General features: G+C 40.2%; 1 protein-coding gene across 2 annotated transcripts in view; it reads left to right on the top strand.

Moving 5' to 3' along the window:
- Nucleotides 1-23,173, top strand: part of HAPLN1 (hyaluronan and proteoglycan link protein 1) — a 67,603-nt gene that overhangs the window by 17,295 nt on the left and 27,135 nt on the right. For both annotated transcript variants that reach the window (XM_016210332.2, XM_016210331.2), the window contains exon 2: nt 20,460-20,585. In XM_016210332.2, the coding sequence (XP_016065818.1) occupies nt 20,486-20,585 (100 nt within the window). In that variant the 5' untranslated portion in view covers nt 20,460-20,485. The remainder of the gene's footprint in view (nt 1-20,459; nt 20,586-23,173) is intronic.

Here is a 23,173-nt window from a genome sequence, read left to right as displayed (position 1 = left end):
GCACATATCAAAAATTGAAACCTAGCTTGGCCTGATAGTTACTATTAATGGTAATGCATTAATTGCCCAAAGGTAAAACAAGATAGTTTGAGAAGCTTGTTTATTTCCCTAAACATTAAAGGGATATACCAATATACTTATAAAGCAAAATGGGGCCTTAATTTGCATTACTGTATATCCTTGGAAAAAATGCACCCCCCTCCCACCCTCCCCCGCATCCCTTCTTGCCTGCACCAGCACAATATTCATGCGAAGAATGAGAGGTGAACAATCTGTGACTCCTGAATAATGATAATGCTTCTAAATTCTGAATCATAATAGATTTGCTACAGGAGAGTAACTGTCCCCTCAAGCTGATGGGAGGGGAGAGGGTCATGTGGAGATGGGACATCTGCAGTGCCTGGGAGGCCAGGGTGACAGCTACTTTCTTTCGGTGCTTTGAAGACCTTGCTCCATCTTTGTCTCAGACAAGCTATCTGCCTTCGTCTTTACCTTTATTTTTCCGTACATACTGTACCTTTTTTCCATTGGCTTTTTTTTCTTTCAGATTTTCTCTTTACCACTGGTTTCGTGCAATAGAATTATTGTTCCTTGTTTTAATTTTCTTCATGTTTCTGGTGCTTGAGTTTTGTAGATTCTTGGATCTGTGTGTTTACACTTTTCATCAAATTTGAAAAATTTCAGTCTTTATTTCTTTAATTTTTTTCTACCCTCTCCTTCGTCTCCTTTGAAGCCTCAAATTACATATTTATTTGGACACGTAAAGTTGTCCTGTAGTTATGCTATTTTCTTTTTTATTTTTCAATCTATTTTCTCTATGCTTTATTTTAGATAGTTTCTATTTTAACATCTTCAATTTCATGAATCTTTCCTTCTGTATTATCTAATTTGCCATTAATTTCATTCAGTAAATTTTTCATCTTGGACATTGTTGTTTTTATCTCTAAAAACATACATGGATCTTTTGGAATTGTCTTTTCCACTCCTCTATTTAACATGTTCAATAATTCTTATAGTTTTTTAAGCATTTGGAATACAGTAATAAGAGCACTGTAATCATTTTATCTACTATATCGATCATCTGTATCTGCTAATTCTATCATCAATATCATTTTGGGGTCAGCTAATTGTTTTTTTCGCTACATTATTCTTTGGAGTTATTTTTCTGTTTCTTTTCATGCCTGGTAGCTTTTTACTGGGTGCCATAAAATTTGAATGTTGCCTTATTTAGTGCTATTTTTTATTCCTTCAGATATTATTATACTTTGTTTGGGCATGTGGTTAAGGTACTTAAAACCATTCGATTCTTTCAGATCATTCTTTTAAGCTTTGTTCGGTGGTACCAGAGCTGCATTTAGTTTAGCATTAATTTTCCCCCACTATTGAGTAAAGATTCTTCTTAGGACTCTAAACCAATGCCCCATGAATTATGAGATTTTCTATTTTGGCTTGTTGGAAATAAGTACTATTCTACCTCTTTCCCCTCCCCTCTCCTCGCTCCCTCTCCTCTCACCTCCCTCCCTTCTCCCTTCCCCTTCTCTCCATTATTCTCTCCATTAAGATCTCTAGCTTCCTTGGATTTCCAGGACTCAAGGCTCCATCTCCTTAACTCAAGTTGTTCAGCGGGATCTGCATACATTTCACCTTCCTGCACTAAAAACTTCCTTTAGGCAATAAGCTGGGATAATCATACAGCTCACTTCATTTGTTTCCTGTTAATCAGAAATTACTGTTCTTCTTTGCATAATGTCCAGTGTCTTGAGTGCTGTTTTTTTCTATATTTTGTCCATTTTTTTTAAGTTGTTTTAGACGGCAGGGTAAATCTGGCCCCTCTCACTCCATCTTTATCAAAAGCTGAAGTTGTGGATGGTTTTATTTTTATGTTTGCTTCTCTTTATTTTTCTGGCTTTTCTAAAATAGTACACACATACCTATAAAATTTGTACTATTAAAAATTTCACTTATTTTAATGAAATAGGCAGTGTAGTATTAAAAGATTAATTCGATAATTAATAATATCAACATGCCTAATAGCTAATAAATAGCTACATAAATAGCTTTCAACTTCTTTATCAACATCCATCCAGATTATATCAGATATTTTTTCCCCTAAGGATAAAATCATAGGCACACAAATGTCATAATTTAAGAGAAGAAAAGGGCAAGACCTGTTTTGAAAAGAAACACACTTGACTATACAAAATCCAAATTAATAAACCCTAAAATGTCACAAAGGTACCTATTAGAATAGCATTTACTTGGCTCTCACTATAAATTATCCAACATTTTCCTTAATCTAGGTTCCAGTGTATTCCTCAAATATTTTTCTATAAAACCTTTTAGTGCCTCCTTACAGATGTTTCTTCTATGACCAAGCAGCTAATGAGAATTCCATGGCCTAAGTGCTCCACTTGGAATCACATCGTATACTTTCCCCAAACTCAGGAACTCATCACACCCCTAAAACCTGTTTCTACATCTGTGACTTTGGCTTTGATGATCTCCTTGGGTGGTTCATTTTTTTTCCCCTGGCATTTCTAAGCCTCAAATTATGAAACAATCACTCTGAAAAAGGTATCCGAGATTTCTCACTATTTTCTTGCTTTGGGTGTTTTAGGTGCAAAAAGAAAAAAGCAAGGTATTTTCAAAATTTAAGATTGCCTTTTCCATTATATCCAGCCCAAGCAGACATGACCGAGTACTGGTGCCAGGAATGTGTCCCATGCAGCCTTCCTTTTTAAGTAAGGTAAAGATTGCTTCCTCAATTAGTTGGAACTTCTGGGTGGTCTTTTGAAAAATACGTCTTTGAAGAAAGTAGTGAACTAATAATACTGTACATGCAAAATAACATTAGTCCTTTAACTTTGAAGCTAAGAAAGAATGAATGGCAATTTAGTGTTTTTGTTTATTCGTACAGAATTTCCTATCTCTGACTTTTAAGGGGGAAAAATTCCATGTAAATCCAATAAAAGAAACTTTTATTTAAAAAATGTGTGTATGTAATTGGGCTTAGAATTAGCCAAGTTTAATTAATTGTGTGTGTAAACAACTTGGTTTGCTCCTTTTTATATGTAAATGACGCATATACACACATGCTGCATTCTATATGGAAGTCTGTGTAATAAATTTAAAATAGCTGGGGATATATAGTAGATTTAAAGAGCCTTTTATTTCTGAGAAAATCGGCCATTCCTTGACCTCAGTTCACACGCTTGGTTCTCTCAGGTCTGAAATCGTCCCTGTGTGATCCCTTGATATTATCCCCCCATTACAGTTCTTCCTTGGCAAAATACTGAAGTAGTTGGAGTTGCTTTTGTGGGCACGCCGTTTTCTTCCAGAGACTCCTTTTCCATTTCTCTCTTTTTGGCTGGTCAGTAAAAAATAAATAAATAAATAAAAATTGTATTTCAGATGTGAGACCATACACTGCTCTTAAAATTTTTCATTTGGTCAGCTATACCCTCCAGAGGAACATAGGACAGGCTGACAGTGTTTGTAATCTTTACTGCTCAGGCCTCTATACTGTGATTTTCATTACTCCACTGGCTGTGTCTGTCAAACAGTTTGACAGTAAAAACAGTCGCCATTTAGGTGTTCAGAATGTTTAATTTTGGCCTTGGCTAAATCCAGTGACCCCAATCCCTCCCCACCCAATCACCCCAAATAGGAAGGATAGTCAAATTAAATCTGTCACAAAAAAGAAAATCTTCTACAAACAGGGGCCTAATAATTGGGATAATTGGCTAGTGGACTGAGCAAATTTAAATAAGAGACTGTGCGCTTATTGTAGACTGCAAATCCTCCAGGCGAGCTCATTCTAAGTGGCATTTTTGGCTGTGTAAATACAATGTCTGTACAAAGAATCTGTACAAAGAGCATTGGATAAAATTCCCCATGGCGCTGGTGAGGTCCATCCGCTACTGACCGAGTGGGCACTAGCTGGCAAATGAATATTGTCACGGCCTCCAGCTTGGTTTTCTTGGCTTATGGTTTTATTAGTGGAATTATTAGTAGCCATTCCTCACTGTGCGTAAGGAAAAAGAGAAGGTTCCTGTTCTGTTCACTATTGCCCTGAATACATCAGTTTTTAGTGTTATTGTCTCCCCAGCCTATGTGAATATCTCCCATTTAATAAGCTTTCCTCAGATATTATCAAAAATTATCAAAGCATTATCAAAAATTAAAAAAAAAAAAAAAATGCTGAAAGCTGCATTCAGCAAACACTATTCCAGGAAATTATCCAAAATCCTGGGTGCCCACAAAGGAGGTCAACAGCCATTTGCTTTTCATGTGCATTTAATGATTGGAGAAAATTTGAATTGCCAATTATGCTAGTATTTTGAAGCAACTCGATTTTACAATTGAGAATAAGAACTTCTTAAAGTGGGGACTGTGCCAGTGAGCTCATGCCAGATCCATTGTGGGCACCAAAAGTTCAACTTGTGAAGAGAACCAGATAAAGAATGTCAGGAACTGTGCTGCTACTGAGAGATAAATACAGCTTGTGTTTCAGAGGAGGCGGCAAGGTGGATGGTGTGGTTCAGCGGTCACTGGGATGACTTCTTGGACAAAATATTTCTCCCGTTGCCTAAAATGTTCACTCCGGGACATAAATCAGAACCAGAAGCATTATTAGAGAAGCAAGACATTATTGGAAAACTAAAGAAAAAGGAATGTTGGTTTCAAAGGAAGAGAGGAGCTGCCTCTTGGCTCAGGACAGCAGGTCTGAGGCGGGAGCAGGGAAAGGTAGATCTGTCAGTAGCTAGCATGCCCCATGCTCCAGCGTGCTCCACAGAGAGAGAATTGAAACAAAGGAAGGAGTGGAGGGACATGAGAGCAAACTTACTCGGTCCCATTTGGCCTATTTTGTGACCTAGAACTTCTTGTCTATCTGATATTTGCTCCTTGAGGAAACCAGGGGGGTAAAAACAGCCTTTTGATGCTTCAGTTGAGGAGCAGTGATTTAGGAATGTTCTATGTAAATGCATTTCAGAATTTAGATGTTCTAACACCAAAGAACACAGAAAGTTAATCATCTGATGTTTTTTCCCATTTTTCCTTTCCATTCTGTAGATTAAAGAATAGGATGTTCCAACACTAAAATTGACAGGTACAATTTGCAAAATAGCCATAGGACATTCTTCCAGCCTGCGTGCTAGAGGTTAGAGGACTGATAACACACCATGTGGGCATTGCTCTGACCAAGGCCGTTGCACTTGGTTGGGGAAGTTAAATGCCTAATCACATTAGTATGACACTAGTGCAACCCAGTGGGATTTAAAGAGGTCATTCTTGATCATTTCATAATGGTGAGAGATATTTGGGGATATGGGTTGCATTTTATATACTTACCTCTAAAATATTGTTGAATAAATGCTTTAAATGCAATGTCAGTAAGTAGCTATTGTGCCTATGCATGTGGTTACACAGAAATTTATGCTTTTGCTAAATTTATGCTTTTATAAGAGTTATTTTGCAAAAACCACAAACTATCACTTAACATGCAAATTGTGATCAAGAGGCTTCTAACAGAGGGCCATGCTTTTCTCCTCAATGGGAGAAACAGCAAGCAGATGCATCCTTAGGCCATTCATCACATAGAGACAGAATATTTGCCAATTGTGCAGTTTTAAAAATTGATTTTGACTAGATTAGATCATTGAAGTTAATGATTCAATGAGATTATTTTCCTGTGGTTTTAATTTTTTTATTTTCAACGACCAGTTGCCCTTTTTTATACCAGTTATATTGTACATATCATTTTAAAAACATTTCTTCTTTTGTTTATATGTTGAAATACCTGTCACCTGAACTAACCTTAACTTTATAACAGCCAACTTAAGCCTCTCTTTTAATTAATTTTTTCTTTTTTTAGCAATGGCATTTTAACAGAATGAAAGTCTTTCCTTGGTATTCAGGAATGAAAAAAACAACACACCCTTCCAGATGTGGGGAAAATAAACTTATTCTGCTCTTGAACTTCCCAAAATGTAAATGACCTTCTTTTGTTTTGTGTCACTTTGCACCCCACCTACTTTACCATCTTCTCCCACCCCTTGGCCCAGGAGTGTAGACTCAAGAAGCCATCCTAAGTTCACTTACTGACTGTATCTCAAGTGGCAGAGGTGAGGTGGGAGATGGGACATATGCCTGTGTTTTGTTGGATTTGATGCATTACATTTTTTGTCAGCATTAGCAGAATGAAGAGGTGACATGGATGCCCCTGAATTAATTCATTGCTAGAAATTACCATCTAAAGTCCAACAACACTGAGCCTTCTTACTTAATTGCTGCTATTACTATTACCAATTCAGATAAAAATTAAACTATGTGGATTTCACTATCTTTGTTTCTCATACAAGCCAAAAGAGTTTTCCATAAGCTTGTCAGGAAAGGACAGAGTTTGTAAAGCTCGTTAAGGTGATTATAGCTGAGTCAGGTCCTCTTTCCCCTTCTACTTTTTTACCACTAGTAACAGCCTCTTTGTTTTACCTGTCACACCTTTCCCTAAGACATTGGGCAAATAATCATGCAAGGAGTGGATCAAAGGACACGATTCTTAAGCAAATTTTAAATTAGCAAGTAGGAAGAAATGAGACAGATAATTTGGCCTCAAGTCTTTTTCTCCCCCCTCCCCGCCATTTGACTATATTTGTTTTGACTCTGCCATTGGTGGTAGTACAATTTCAAGCAATCTCCAGAGTACCAGAAGAAATGAAATAGGAAATGCTGATGAAAGATTAGTCTCCCACTCACACTAAACCTTCAATGGCTAGCACGGTGTTTTCCATCATCGTGTGAATATTCTATCAATAAAATGGGCTGGCCATTAGCGGTGAAGGTAGAGGAGCTGGACAGTTAGCAAAGGAGAGCCCATGTAGATGCCTTAAAAGCTTTTATGCTGTATGTTCTCCTATAAATGGACTTCGAGAATGTGCGTGGAAATACTTGCAGGAAGGTAGAAGAGTTATGTGCTCTTGGCCAAAAGTGGTCCTTTTATGTCAGAGTAGATTTTACTTTTCAAATGAGCAGCAAAGGTGCAAAACTGGCCCATGACAGGCTGAGGCTGAGGCTGAGGCTGAGGCAGGCCGGAAAGGGCCACAGCGATCAACAAAAAATGGAGTGAGCTCTCCGTCCCCCTCGCATCAGCTGTGTTTAGAAACACGGAAACACAGATCTCTTTTATGCATTCATTGAGCACTCACTGGCAACTCACTAGATGCCCAGACTACAAAACATAATCAGATACGGCTTTTGTCCTCAGGAGGTTACAACTTTTGTAACATTAGCATGAAATCAAACAGTTTCAGTGCTTCATCGTTCATTTGAAAATTCTGCGATTGTTTCCTACATTTGTGTGAGTTGTGACGATTTGTTACTAGGGAAGTGCTTGTGTGCGTGTGTGCGGCAAGTCCGATATCTGAGGCCACAGCACCCGGCTGTGCGGGTTGCATGTTACACCCCTGGGGGCTGCGGGCCGGAGCGCCTACCCTGGGCCGGAGGACACTGCGGGAACGCAGTTTCTGCCCTGTTGGGGTTTGCATTCCAGTAGTTATATATCCACGCAACGGGCTGGATTCTGCTCTCAAATCCCATAAAATATTCCTAAACCACTTTAGAGTACGTGGCTTGACAGTCTTTCGATATAACCCAATATGGAAATGTACTGAATTCTTAATGTGTCCCATGATTACACTGACCGCTGAATTGATAGCAACGTTTAGGTTCACCTGGCCTTTCTGAAGAGCGAGACTCTAATACTAAAAGTTAACTGGTTTCAACATTTTGAAATTTTTACTTTTGTAAAAACTTGGAAGTCTTTTTAAAGTTGCTTTTACATCTTCCTTAGTAAACAGCATACGCGACATGATTAAGAAAGTCCCCTTTGCCGCGCGCTCTAGCACAGGCCCATTCGTAGGTATTACGGGGAGACGGGAGAATAAGGGGCGCGGCGCGGCCCCCTGCTAGAAGGGCTGCCCGCACCGCCGATGCCCCCTCCGGGCCGGAGCCGAGGCAGCCCAGCAGCAGCCCCGGCGCCCCCAGCTCTTCCCGCGCACCCGCCACGCGGCCGCAGGCACCAGCTGCCCCTCCCTCCGCCTCCCGTCGCCTGGAGACCCCGCCGAGCAGTCACCTTCGCGAAGCCATCCCATCCCCTCAGGCGGGGCGAGGTGCCTGCCAGGGCCGCTGCCCTGCACAACTCCAGGGGGCGCCATTCCCACCGCGCGGCGGAGAGACCGCCCCGACTAGGCCCCGTGCACCTAGCATCCGGCTCCGCCCCGCGCCCCCCGAGGGGTGGCTGCTCGGGGGCCTGAAGCTGAGGCCTCTCCCACGCGCCTGGCACGAGGGGCGCCCAGTGGGCAGCTCCTGGGGTTGTGGCTTCATCGGGCGTCGCCCGTAACTTAGGGGCTCTGGAGGCCTGTGGGGCCGCGGCTCCCTTCCCGCTGGTCAGCGTTCACCCGGCCCCTCTGGCTGGTGGCCCCTGGGGACAGCCGCCTTCCAAGCCCTTTCTCTCGTGTCCCTGGGCGCTGAGGAGCAGCGCTTCTGGCTCTTTCTGCCGCCCCGTCGTCTGCCCCCCCCCCCCCCCCCCCGCTTCCCTCGGGGCCGCGCCTCCTGCGCCCCGCTCGCCGCCCGGCCGGGCTGTGGCCGCGGAGCAGCCCCGGAGGCGCCCTTCCAGAGGCCAGGCCCCGAGTGAGCCCGCGCGGCCCTCTCGCCGGTGCGGTGCGCTGCGCACTGAGAATCACGCGGGGGTGCGCAGCGGCTGCGGGAACCGAGGGTAACGACTCACAGACGCTCCCCGAGGCTTCCCTGCAGCCTCGGAATTGCGGCTCCTTTCTGAGGGCTCCAACGTCGCGGGTTCCCCGCTTTCCGGGTGCCGCACGCTCAGAGTCCATTGCACGGCCTGGGTGTAAATACGCCCATGTCCTGCCGGAGTGAACAGGCGAAAGCGTCTGCCCGCAGGTCGTGAGCACACAGAGAACCCCCAACCGTCATTTGCTGGCACTGATGAGATCTGGGGTCCTTCATGTAACTGTTCATGGGACCACCGTTTCTTTCCTTGAGAATGAAGGAAGAGAGAAACTTTGACTTCATGGTTGCGTCTTTTCTCTTGACATTTGCGAGACCCACCCAGGAATCTGTCACTCTCACTAGCGTGGACTTGATGGTCTCCATAATATTTTACAAAATCATGGTGAAGTTTGAAATAACAAAGGCCTTGGGGGAACTTTGTATTGGTCACATTAATGGTGAGAATTTGGAGCCAGGTTGAAAGGGGGAGCCTGTGGGAAGCACAGGAAGGGAATTCTATGCTATTTAGGACACTGGAAAACCTTTGAGATTTAGGTACACCCATTTTCCCTACTGTTTCTGAGAATATGGCACATATTTTTGTGTACTATACTCAAAGGTCATTATTTAGTTCTGAGTCAATGTCAAGCCTAACACACAATATAAAAGTTTTAAATGACATTGTTCTTTATAAAACTTACAATTATGTAGATATTTTGGAGTCCAGAGTAGTCAGTTCTGAGTTTCATAGCCTGTAAAGAAGGTTGGTCCAATGATCTTAGCTGTTTGCAAAACGAACAAATTCTTCAGCCACAGAAGATGTAAATGAGTATTATTTAATTTTAAAAGCTTAAAAAAAAAAAAAAAAAACTCTCCAAGGTTACTATAACTTAAAACCCTATTAAAGTAAATTCTTGGTTTGTGTCTTGCATCACAAAACCAATTTGGAAGCTCAATTTAATGAGCTTAGCTGTCAATATTTGCCAAGTTAATTGGAGAATATTGTGGTCTCCCTTTGTGTGCTGTGTAGACACAGCCTTTGGGGCTGGAACAGGCTTTGTTACTCATAAGCCAAGGAACTGAATTTTGATGAGATCATGCTTTGACGTGTGATGTGGGCCAATAGCAAACCTGCTTCAGGGTCTTGGAAGATATCTTAAAAGTGACAGCCAAAAGAGGTGGGGACTACATCAAGCAGAGAGGACAGAGAAGTTTCTGCTGCTAGAGATCATTAATGGATTTATTTTTATTTTTATCATGACTTAATACAATCAGATACCTCAGTAAATCATCGATCATAAAATTCTTCCTTGTATTTAGTAAAAAATCAGAATTGACATATATTTAAAATCTTTCTACAACTTCTCAGAGTCTGATCACCGTTTAAAGTATATGTGAGTTGCCTGATTCTTGTTGTTTGTCAACTAGTTTAGAATTACATGTGGGGCGCAGTGGTGAGCTTAGAGTTGGATTTTGCATTTTGTAGGAAACTTGTTACTGTCACATCTGTGGTGCCACCAAAACTGTCTTGTAAGATGATTTGCAGTTGTATTTTTAGATCCAGTGTTAATATAATGTTTAACTGACAGCAGTTGAAATTTTGAACTTTATAAGAAATGCTAAAATTTTAAATGAAATGGAGTCTTGAAACACTGATTTGCCAGCTCAGTTAGGAATATTTCTTACAGTAATTTAATTGAAGTTGATGTTATAATCAATTTTCTAGCTATATAAACCTTACTTCTAAATAATTTATTTTAAAAACTTTTGTTTCCAATTATAAAGCCTAAAATTAAGGCTTGTGTTCACTTAGTAGTGTGCGTATGAGCTAGATTCTAAACTTGTTTTTATGTAACTACATTTAAAAGCAGTCCTAACACTTGCCAATTTTATTCATATTTGGAAAACATGGAGAGGAGAGTTATTGTCCATGGTTTTAAGATGATGTAAATGAGTAATAAAAATGAAAGTTGTTTTATTTTATTTGCTTTTGTCTGCTTTGGGATTTATTATTTGTTAGCTGGGAAACAATGAGATAGCAATCTAAGCTCTTAATTGTTATACATAGATGCATTCTTTTATAATGCTTCAGAAGAAAACTGTTTACTACACATCATTGGCTAAAAGGGGTCTTCCAAACTCGTTTAAAGGATCATGTTTAAGTTCTATTTGAATTGCAGTTCACTAGGAAATATGTCTACCTTGGTAGAGTTCTTAATTTAGTGCCAAATTCCTTGTCAGTGTTCAGAAATCATTTGCTATTCACTGATAATGACACTGAGTTATTTGATTTCATACATTTTTTAAAAAGTATTTGTAAAGTGTAATTTTATATTATTCAATATAATGCTTTATGGTTGATGCTATTAAGATTTTTGACTATGGAATCAAGAAAGAATGAATCTATAAGATGACTTCCTTCCTATACAAGCATGCGTAGAAAGCATACCGCTTTCAAGTGTTTTGCTAGAGTTTGCTGGAGTTTGTTTGTGGAGCTTACTTTAGGCCAGAAACAAAGAAAAATTTTTTGAAATTTTTATTTTAGTCAAAATTACATCTAGCATGTGAACTTATTATTCCCATAATTTAATCATTGTTATAATACCAATACACCATGGCAGCATTTTGCATATTAAACTATAAAGAAAGCATGAGATAGTCTGAGAAGTAGCAGTGTGACTAATTTATATTCTGACATATTTAATAATCTTTTAAGAATAGTTCATGAGCTGCTTGTTTTTTGATGATTTTTGATGTTTTTTGATGATTTTTTAAAATGTAAAATGACAGAAGATGAATGTTTTCTCTTGCAGTCCATGAAGAATGCATTTTAAAGAATATAGCAATGTAACATTTACATTGGTTATAGTCTAATTTTTAATGTTCTATGGTAAAATTATGATTTTAAGGCATCAAAAGTAGGACAAGTTTCTCAAAGATAAAAAGAAGGGAAGATAAGAAGTTTATTTTCTTTTAATATCACCATTATCATCAAAATGTATTGTTTGACATGTATTTATTGACTTTCTCCACTAACAACTATCTGTTTAAGAACCAGACTATTAATTATAGAAGACAGACTCCCTCCCAATCTTGGAAACTTAGAAACCTCATGTAACTGAAAAACTTTGAGTAGATAGTGAGAACACCTACAGGTAGTACATAGACAGAGCTCACAAAAATGGACCAAAACTACCGTGCCAACTTTTACTATACTCTAGGGCTTTGAGACCATAAGTCTCCTTATCCAACCATCATACCATATTTTTTCTCCAACGGATTGTGAATTATCCGCTAGAGTTAGAACTAGAATATTGGAATATATTGAGAGCAAGTCTGTAATTTCTTTGGCATGACCCGGAAAGAGAATCTTAGTTACTTCCCATATAAATGCATAGGGGAAAAAACGTTTTTAAGTATTCGTGTCACGAAGAATTGGTGTTTCTGTGAATATGCCCCATCTCATCATATGTGTAGCCACATATGATGTGGCTACACATGCAAATAGCACTGAAACACACAATAACCAGGAAATTCATTTTTACTATAGTTACACCTCATACTCTCTTTCCTGTCACATGTGGACTTTAACAACTACTTGTCCACGAATATTATCCCATTTGAAGAGATTTCTGGTTGAAGAAGACACACCACAAGATTGGAGAGGCATAGTTTACTCTTCCAACTCTTAATAGTGGAAAAATGAGTCAAATGATGAAAAATAAATATGAAATACTATGCTTATTATACTATAAATTCCAGTTCCAACCTCAGTGTGAACTGGGTTGGGGAAGACAATTCCAATGGAAGGCACTGTTTGCAAATAAACCTTAAATGAAATGTTACCACTCTTAAGCATCACTTCAGGGTAGGGTTCCCCACAGTTTGTAACCCAGGCGTGTCAGAACTTGCTACATGTGCTTCATTTATTTATTCATTCAGCAATGCCAGAATATTAGTTATTCAGAAACAAAAAAACAGCCCCCATAAGTCCTGCACTTATTAGTATGTATATGCCCTGCTTCCCCCACACACCCTGGGTATTCAAACAAAGCCACTAAGGGGCCCTTTCATAAAGCTGGGTCTGGAGAAGTCTAACCCCTGTCTCCAGAACTCACTAAAGCAGGCTCATAGAGGCCAATGAACAGCTTGAGAAAATGGGCTTGACTAAGGGAAGAGTTGCAGAGTTTGTCCTAAACTCTATCAATATTCTCTGAAGAGCTGTCGAAGGATAACCAGCCAGGAGCAGTAAGTGAATGGAAATGCTAAACACACATTCCTGTCATCATCCCTTTAAAAATCCATGACATTTTTGCTGAAGAGGACAGTCCTAAAATGCAATATGAGTAGAAGGCAGTGCCTGACATCTCCAGTAAAAAATAAGTAAATAAATAATAATAATAATAATAATGACTAATACGTGTAAGGCTTTGACATTTGTCATCAACTATTCCAACTGATGGATGAAAAACTTGAACCTGAAGTGGCTGAGTGACTTCTATCATGGTCCACAACTAGAAAGTGGCACAGCAAGAAATAAACTAAATTCTGCCTTTACTTCATTATACCCATTGCATGTCTCCCAGTCTCCCCGGGACAACTCCAGTTTACCCATCACTGGTTTCACTGGTCTCTTGTCTAGTTATAAATAGTTCTCCTGTTCACTCGGTGCCCTGGTTCAGAGGATGAGTCATGTGATCATGTCAAATGTCGAATAATGTAATATTCACTTAATCAAGCCCATTTTCTCAAGCTGTTCATTGGCCTCTATGAACCTGCTTTAGACAGTTCTGGAGATAGGGGTTAGACTTCTCCAAAACCAGCTTAATGAAAGGGCTCCCTAGTGGGGAAAGAGAAGAGAAAAATGAAGGAAGAGTGCATGAGTCAGCTGTGTAAGCAATGAGTGGAGAAAGAGAAATATAAAAGAAAAACAAGAGAAAAACAAATGATGGAAAATTGAGGGGGGAAAGGGAAATGGAAAGAAAATAAGCTAATTACAAAATGCAGAGGAGGAAGAGGGAAAGAAATGACTCATAAATTTTAAAATGCAGCTTATTCTGAGAGTCTTGAGGGTCTAGATTCAGCCTCTCAAGTTTTATCAATCATGGCACAAATCCATGACTAGTTGAGATTTCTGAGACTTATAATTAGGAAAGAAGCCACATAAATAGTGGAAATAGCTACAACAGAGTGATACTCAATAAAGTGGTCATGTAAAACAATTTGCTCTAAACCTAAGCAGTTTCTATACAAGGGGCTAAGGCGTGCTTAGACCTCCCTTCAGCAGTAATTGTGGGCTACAGTGCAAACCTGGTTCTCAGAGAAGCCATCCTAAGACCTTCTTGGATCTGGGAATTATAACACAGTATTCATTTTCTTGTGGCATTTTTATTTCCTCAAACTCAGAGGCTGTGCCAAATCATCCCTTTATTAACCCTTTGCTACTTTTTTATTGCCTTCTTATTTTCGAGTGACCTTTTTTCTCCTTTATTTCTCTCTTAATATCTCCTCTATGCCGCCTTCTATTTTTCTCTCTATTCCCATCCACTTTCCACCCACTGACAAGGAGCCTGTAAAATAAACCACATTGTTTTCAGAGCGAGCACGGGCCCAGAGCTGATGCCTTGAGGGATCCTCGGCATCAGACTGGCTGGAATTGTCAAAAGTCCAGAGACAGCCTCGGCAAGTTCCTAAGACTGTTTCACTAATGGGATGGTCATCCCAAGCTTAGAGGACATAAATCATGGCAAATAATCTCTTCTAATGCCAGATGTATTTTCTAAATCGTTAGCCACTTTTGGACGGAAGCTGATCCAAATTAAATAGCATAGTTTTCTCCCTTTTAAATTTTATAAACATAGCAACATTAGGAAAAGTTTATAAAATAAGAGAAAAGTATCCATCTGCCTGATATTTTAAGAAAATAATTAACATGTCATGTGCATTCCTTCCCAGTGTTTTAATGTAACATTTAAAAAAACAAAACAAAAAAACAACACATGTGCACTGTAGAAAAAAAAGAAAATTAGAGAAGAAAAATGAACACAGGCAAACATTATTTTCAGAGATTTATGGGCTCTCTGAAGCACAACTGCAGATGAAGAACACCTGGCAATTTTTTTCCTTTTTATTAAATGTATTGGGGTGACACTGGTCAACAGAATCATATAGGTTCCAGGTGAGCAAATTCTACAACACATCATCTGTGCACTGTATTGTGTGTTCACCACGCCAAGTCAAGTCTCCTTCCATCAACTTTCTTAAAGGCTTAGACCAGTGGTTCTCAAATTTGAGCCTGTCAGACTCCCCTGGAGGAAGGATGGAGCTTGTGAGATGCCCATGGCTGGGCTCCACCCCTAGTTTCTGATTCAGGAGATCTGGGGTGGGGCCCAAGAATTCACTTTTAGAACTCACCTGCCTCTGAGATGAAGGTATCTTTAGGTTGCTATTTTTCTTATGTGTATCCATAAAAATTAGTCAGGTGTGAGGTGGGTTATGCCAGCTCGAGAACAGTAGTTTGTCTAGTTTTTATACTTTTTCAAAAATATTTTTCACCCCAGGGAGAATTTATTAGTAGTAGTAGTATTTTGTGGGTGAAGACATTGAGACCTGATATAGTGGATGTGATACCTGGAGTAAACTCATGTTTTCTTCTTCTTGATCTAGGACTTCTTCCAGCTTATCAGGTAGCCAAAGGGTCATGCCAAGGGCAAGGAAGCGATAGACTGGCCCAGGGCCAATTAGGAGAGGTCACCATGATGTCTATGGCTGGACATCTAATTTGTGGCATCATAAATGCTCTGTAGCTTCTTCAGTAGCTTGCACTTTGAAGAACAATGCAAGATGACAGAGAGAGTGCTATGTTCCCTTGAAGTTTATACAGACTAGCTCCCTGAGGCGAGTTATTATTGTGGAGTTGAACAAAGATTCTTTTTTTCAATCGTGGCTGCTCCCTTGAGCATGGGGTATATTCCAACAGCTCTGCATTCTACGCCATGGTGTACAGCAAATCCTGGGCTCAAGTAGAGGTCCAGTTGTCCCACACACACTGAACAATTCAAAGTCCCCGTTAGTCTGAGGTCTTTAGCCACCATTTGGGTCAGTGGCCTGACTTCTGGATTTTACACACCTGTAAAGTCAAAACGGAAAACAAAGCCGCCCAACAGCAACAAAACATGCGGTGACCCAGCACGCGGCTACCATTAAAGAGAAAATGAGAGTGAAATAATCTGTTTGAAAAGTCTAAAATTTATAATTCTGTGAAATAAAAGTCTTTCTAACAGCAAAATGGCAAGAAAAGTAACTTCAGGGAAAAAAAGATCAATTTTTAAAATTGAGTTAATTTAACCCAATGAAAAAGTACATTTTATGGGAGGGGGGTGTCCATTTCAGTGCATTGCTAAACAGCTTTTAGGCAACACTGATCATAGACCCTCTTCCACCCGTGAATAGATCAGACTTAAAAGATATCAAGCAGGAAAAGAGTCAGTCTATTTTGAAGTAATTCTGTCAAATAAGATTCTTTCATTTGAGCTTCTATGGTTTCTTTGCTCATTCAGTTTCTAGAAACATTGAAATTGATTCTCATGATTTTTAAACTAAATCTCAGCACTAGCTTGAAACAGGTTTGCGTCACGGTGCCCTCCTTGGAGGAAGAAGTAGCTCTTCTCCATCCCCCGTGTCATAACACATGTGATCTTCAAACGGAGTCAACTCTCCCCCCAGTTTTGGCTCCTTAGTCTTTGTCACCGGTTCTCCCAGGCCGTTTTCCATTCGTCCTTCCTCTCGGTCCACAGGACATTGCGGGGTGCGGGGCGTGCAGTGCAAGGAGCATTCAGACCTCAAGTCATTGATGCCTTGTGCAAACAAGGCTGTGACCGTGCTACACGCTCACGAGCCACTGGGAATGGGATGAGGGGACACATCCTAGCTTGTGTGAGTGAAGCCTTCAAAGAGTCATGAGAGCTGGCCAGGGCAACCGGTGACATTCCTCAGGGTACACAGGGCACCAGGAAAGGGGTGCAGAGTGCAGGCTCTGGGGAACACCGCCCAGATTCCAAGCTCCTCCTTTCACATGCTGGGGACTTCACCCCTCAGAACTGTAAAAGGTGTATCCTAACACACTTCAACTGAGTTGTTCTGAGAAATAACAACTGAATGGGTGAAGCTACAAGGACAGTGCCTAGCATGTAATAGTGGCTCAGGGAAAAGCACGAATGCCTTCCACTTAGATTTGTTTATCCATTACCTAACACAATAATGTTAAATAGTAGGTGTCTAAGGAATGTCTTCCACTTAGATTTGTTTATCCATTACCTAACACTATAATGTTAAATAGTAGGTTCTAAGGAATAGCAATTGGCCATCTTGGTGTTCGACCGTTGGTATTAGTGTATCTCCATTTCTAACTCTCAAACTATTAGACTTTTATGTTGGCCAAAAAATCTTGCTTCTAAGTAGTGGTTCAATTATCACCAAAGCTGAAGTGTAAAATTACAGTCCTGCATATGTCTTTGACTGAATACAGACATTTCCTTTTGAACTCTTTGTGAAGCTGGCTACAGTATCATTGCAGCAAGGCTTGGTGGGCTGGAAAAAGAGACTGTCAATGTGTGAGTTACAGGCAAACTAAGAGTGTTGATTCAAGGCTGGTGGTATAAAAGTCCCCCAAATTTCCTAAATTTTACTCATGTCAAAAACTAAAAATTTTTGCCTAACATGCCTAGATATTCAGAAGCGACATCATTACAAGATACAGATAAGCAGGATTCAGCATCCCTTTTCCCTTTCTCACTGAGGACCAGTGCACAGACTGTTGGCACAGCTTTTGTCCTCAGGAACTTCAATCTAGAGTTGGTACTTCATGTTGTATTTGTAGTTTGAAGAAATACCTGAAGATTGTGTTCTTTTTTTTTATTTTTTAAAATTGATTTTTAGAGAGAGAAGAAGGTAGAGAGAGAGGAGCATTGATGTGAGAGAGAAAGGTCAGTGTGAGAGTGAAACATCAATCAGCTGCCTCCTGCACGCCCCCTACTGGGGTTTGAACCCAAAACCCGGCCGTGCGCCCTGACCGGGAACTGAACCAGCAACCTTTCGGTGCACAGAATGACGCCCAACCAACTGAGCCACTCCAGCAGGGATGAAGATTGTGTTCTCAAAGTTCGCTTTTCTGATTTCATATCTTTTGGGGAGACAACTATTATGCTGCCAGGTGGCAGAGATAATTTCCACTCTCTGCTACCTGGCGTGTAGTCATGGCAGGGGGGTCCTTGGAGGTGTTCACTGATATGTGCCTTCATTCTAATCACATATCACTGAAGATGTGCAATATCCTCAACTTTTTTAAAACTGAGGATGGTGTGTGTGTGTGTGAGTGCACATGGGTGTGCACACACAGGAGCCACCAAGGAGGTGTTCATGGCACCAAGATGGCTCATAAACAAGGCAGGGCACAATCATGCTAAGCAAAGTGCCATCTGACTTACATGTAAGTCACGGGGGCAAAAAAGCTTATATTCACATATAACACAGGTCAACATTGTAAGGTCACAGTAGGTTCAAGTTAAAGAGCCTAAATTTAAAAAGGCAGTAAAAGAAATAACAAGATTCATTTTTGGAAAAATAAGCACCACTCAGTGTGGGTGTTGCTTTTGCTTGAAAGCGAGTACAAACTTTGCCACTTACTACATGTATGACCTTCGGCAAGAAACTGTGTCAGGGAAAGTGGAAATGTCTGTCCCACAGTATTATCACAAGGACTGCATGGGCCATTATATGCACAACGCTTAGCATAGATAGCACTTGGCAAATAGTAGACAGTTTAAAGGAGTTATTTATTATTATTATTATTATTATTAGTTATACTCCCCATCCTTGCATATTTAATTGGGCCCTTGGACAATTAATACCTTAACTCAATGAAATGAGGCCTGAGTGGTATAGTCTTTAATACTTGGTATGGAATTAGAGCAGATATATAAATTTGTGCTGGTTTGCCCATTATTTGATGTTTGTGTATACAATTGTCCCAATTCTATTCCAAATTCCAAAAAGGTCACCTTTATTGTATTTGTTCACCCGAGTGTTCTGGGCTGAAAACAGGTAATATTTGTTAGCAGTATTCCATGGACAAAAATCAGTAGTGTCAAAAAAATAATCATTTCAAAAACCCTCAGCAGAACAAGCTGGTAGTGAACTTCTGAAAATCTGATGAGTACATTGGGTAGAATTTTGAAGGTGACCCTTCATTGCTTGGAAAAGTAAGTTTCTCCATCCGCTCACCCAGCACCTTCTTTCTGTGGCACACTGAAGACAAAGAGAGGGGTTCAAGCAAACATGAGAAACTGGGGCCCCGAGCATCACCGCAGGGCCCGTTTTTAGAGGGGAGAACGCAGCGCTGTGGTGGCCCCGGAGAGACTGGGGGGACTCCTGCAAACAGTGCGCCACGCTCGGGAGCAGAGCTGGCCGGGAGGACCTCCAGGAACAGGCTCAGAGCTCTTTAATAAGTATTCCAGGGAGTCAGGCTTTCCTGGAAAAAACAAATTAGTGTGAGAAGCCAGTACTGTGCAATTTCAGTTTTAAAAATAGCCGCGTATTGTGCAGGCTGCTGTGCGCAGCAGAGCAAAGGAGCCCTTGTTCGTGCCTGCCGCCGCTCCCGCGTTAAAACAGCAGCTGCACGGAAATTCTTGCTCGGCAGAAACTGCAAAGGTCATAAGGTTTGTATCACTTGGAATGACTTTTTGGTCCCTCCAATGACAAAGTTCGGGGGTGGCTTGCGTCCCCTTTTATCAGTCGGACTTGCAATACAGGGCAGCCAAGTGGTGGCTCTGCCTCTCTCTGGGGACCAGGGCTGCTCCCGGCGCCTGCGTCAGCTCCTCATTTGCCTAATTGCCCTGGGAGCCTGGCGGGGACCTTCCCTGCAGCTGTGGCTCTGCTCGCTGCAGAGACCCTACCTGGCACTGGAAGTTGGTGCGTCAGCATTTTAGGTAGAAATGAATGAAAAATCAATCAGGATGACTGCAGTGGAAGCATGCACAACTCTAACCTCGTTTGTCCATAATTTTCAACTATTCACTGTAGACCCAAGCAGTGTTTTACATGGTAAATGAATCTGTGCAAAAGTGCTGCTTCTGCTTAATCGGGGTGTTGTTTTTTTTGTTTTGTCCTGTTTTCCATTTAGAACAAGCAAATCTAACCTGCTTAGGAAGCCACATGGAAAATGAATGGTGATGTCAAGTTTCATGCAAATATTCTGTTTGCCCTGGTTTAACATTCAGTGATAAATATCCATATATGGTTATATGAAATTGTTTTATTAACTTCAAATTCAGAGGTTTAGACAATTTTTTAAAAGTCTATTATATCCTTACCACATGTCTTTGTAACTTGCTATAACACTCTATTATCAAAACTATGCTGTCTTCAATTTTACAATTCTGCAAAGATAGAGTTAAACACTGTTTGGACTCTGGCTACATAAGGGAAACTGAAATTGTTCAAAGCTGCAGTCTTCAGCTCCCAAAGACAGCTACAGAAACTTTCTGAACAGATTGGGTTAAATATTTTTACAGACCCATTCATTCTGTGATGATAAGGCGGTAATAAGTTGTGCAGTGCAACACTCCAAAGGGTTGCAAATCTCACAAGCCTCTTTGTGTGTGATGCTCTCACAGTAAAGAAGAGTCTTGGGGCTACAAAGATGAAGAGCCTACTTCTTCTGGTGCTGATTTCAATCTGCTGGGCTGACCATCCCTCAGACAACTATACCCTAGATCATGGCAGAGTTATTCACATCCAAGGTAAGAAAACACAGGTTCTCTTACGAAAGTCAAATGAATTTCAAGTTACTTAGAGTTGAGATGCTTGGTGAGTGTTTCTTCATTTCAGTTCTGCTGCATTGACTTTTCCTTTCCCTTTCTGCTAATTGGTGAACATGCTCCCTGGCGTTTGAATACTATAGCATTACAGTAGAGTTAAGAATTGGGGACAATTAAAGTAGAATGGCTTATGAATGTCCCACCACAGGGAGTTGATACAATTGTTCAAGGCTTTTGAATATAGCTGCTACCTTTTAAGTAGAACCGAGGGCATAAAGTATATTTAAATGCAAGGCGAAGGGGGGAGAAATAGGAAGTAAAACTTACTATGTAAGGTCATGCTGTTGGAGTAATCCTTAGGAAAAACAATGTGAAAATGAAAGTCAGACAAGCTAAGCTTCAGGAAAAAGTAACTTACCCCATCATAATCTTCTCTGGTAAATATTTACTTCCGATAGACCAGTATATTGCCTCTGCATATTTCTTTTCAGCTCAGCTGAATCCTGAGCCTGAGAGCTGTAGCAAGATTTGGGGCTGCAGTGCAATGCAGCTGTTTCCTCAGTCCCCGCTTCAGATGAGGGACATCCTGCATTCGGAAAGCTAAGAGACTTATGCAGTAAGGAAAAGATAGCTCTAAAGGAGCTGTGGCTTCTCTCTGTGCCCTTGTATGCTGAATAATTAAAAGAAGAATGACAGAATTGAACAGTTTAAACATATGATGACATTAATTTTAGGTGAACTCAGCTTTAGGGACCAGAGGCATTCTAACTTTGCTAAGAGAAATAAAACATCAAGTTCTGCCTTCAAGGTCAAAAGTGTAGTCTCAGAAAATTGCATCCACTGTTGCAAAGTATGACTGGTGAAGGTCAAATGATGGTGTAAGTCTGGCTGAAAGTATTTTGCTATATGTATTATGACTACCCAAATAGAATTCGGAGTTTGACAATAGCTAGCTGTTTTAGACATATCTCTTTCAGTCCTTTTTGCTTCCAACAGCTTTATGTTTTTCACTGTGCGACTGTGAAAAGGAATTATATCATTATAAATCTTACTATGCAAGCTGCTGACTCAGCTGTTTTTTAATGTATACAGTAGAGGAACCAAAGCTGTTTCCCAGACGCTGTATTCACACAGAGAGACTTCTGATGAGGAACACATCCTTTTGACATCTAGTCACAGAATTCAGTTCAGCCAAGAGGGTACCACCTATCATTATTAACGACAGCAGGGTTGAAGCTGATGTAATAGCTGGGGTTTCAAGCTATTATTAGACATATACCTGTTATATCATGGGTTATATACAAACTATTTAGTCTAAATTATACCCAGAGTATGAAAATATTATTTTTGAAGTGTACAAACATTTTAAAAATTAGTCCTGGGGAGCCTTTAAGTCAGATTTAAGTTTTGTCAGCGAGGAAATCTTCTGTGGCCCCAGCCTTTCCATCCCCATATCCTCTGTTGGAATTTACTGTAAAGGAATTCCTGACATGAGGTATCAGAATTATCCAGATTATTTGCATACACTCTCTAATTAAAAAAAACCAACTTGATAGTTCACTTCATTTTAATTGTAAATTCATATTCTTAGAAAGTTGCTCATAGCTCTCAAGTAATAAAACTAGAAGGCCTGCCTTTTGCTTGTGCAAGTTAATACTGAAATGTGATTTGGGTCAGGGCTATGATGGTATGTCCATATATCTTAATTTATTTCAAAATTGCTCCAAATACTGTTCTTGCTACATTTCACCTAATAGAAAGTTTTCCTTTTCTTTTATGATGGCAATTAGGCTGAACATTCACATTCTTCAGTCCATCAGAGAATCACTTCCGAGCGGCCTGACGTGATTTCGGTTGTCTTTCACAATGCAAGCATAAACCGGGCAGCATGGCAGATAATCCCTACAGCAGAAAACCTGCATTTCTTACTTGAAAAAACTAGATTCTTTTCTCATATTTAAACTTTTATTTATCAAACCAAGGCCCAAGAAGAACTTAAAGGAGCTGAAACCCTCATAAAATTTTATAAGAATTGTGCAGTCAGATGATTAAATTAGTAAATCTGACTCAAATTCTTGAATTGTACTGATATGCGGTATGAGTCTCTCCCAGTGATAGAAAATTGTTCAAAATTCACGCTACTGCAAACACACTTTTTCTATCTCTCATTTTTTATTAAACTGCTGTGTTTGTACACTTAAGTTCCCAGGGCTAAATAACACCAGGGCGATATGCATATTATTCCCAAATTCTCCACAGCTACCTTGGTAAGGATGTTCAACACTGTGATAGTACATTCTTGAGTCTCAGGCATAAGAATTCCCTAATTATTTTTCTGAAGGCTTCCTCCCAAATTTGTTGTGGGAGAGTCTATAAATATATGGGCATAAAAACATTTAGTCTGGCTTTTTTTTTTTTTTTTTTTTAAGTGAGATTACCAGGAAAGAAAAGATAAGCGTAGATCCCTGTGCAAAGAGTTTCTGGTGAAAAGCACATTTCTGGTTATGAAAAGGGAGCTCTCCCAGCTTCCCATGAAGAAAGACACAGCCTTAGATAAAAATGCACATGTA

The sequence above is a fragment of the Miniopterus natalensis genome, chromosome 3 (assembly GCF_054644295.1).
Source record: "Miniopterus natalensis isolate mMinNat1 chromosome 3, mMinNat1.hap1, whole genome shotgun sequence".
Lineage (NCBI taxonomy): Eukaryota > Metazoa > Chordata > Mammalia > Chiroptera > Miniopteridae > Miniopterus > Miniopterus natalensis.
The sequence above is the reverse complement of the archived record's forward strand: the minus strand, read 5'-3'. Positions and strand labels throughout refer to the sequence as shown.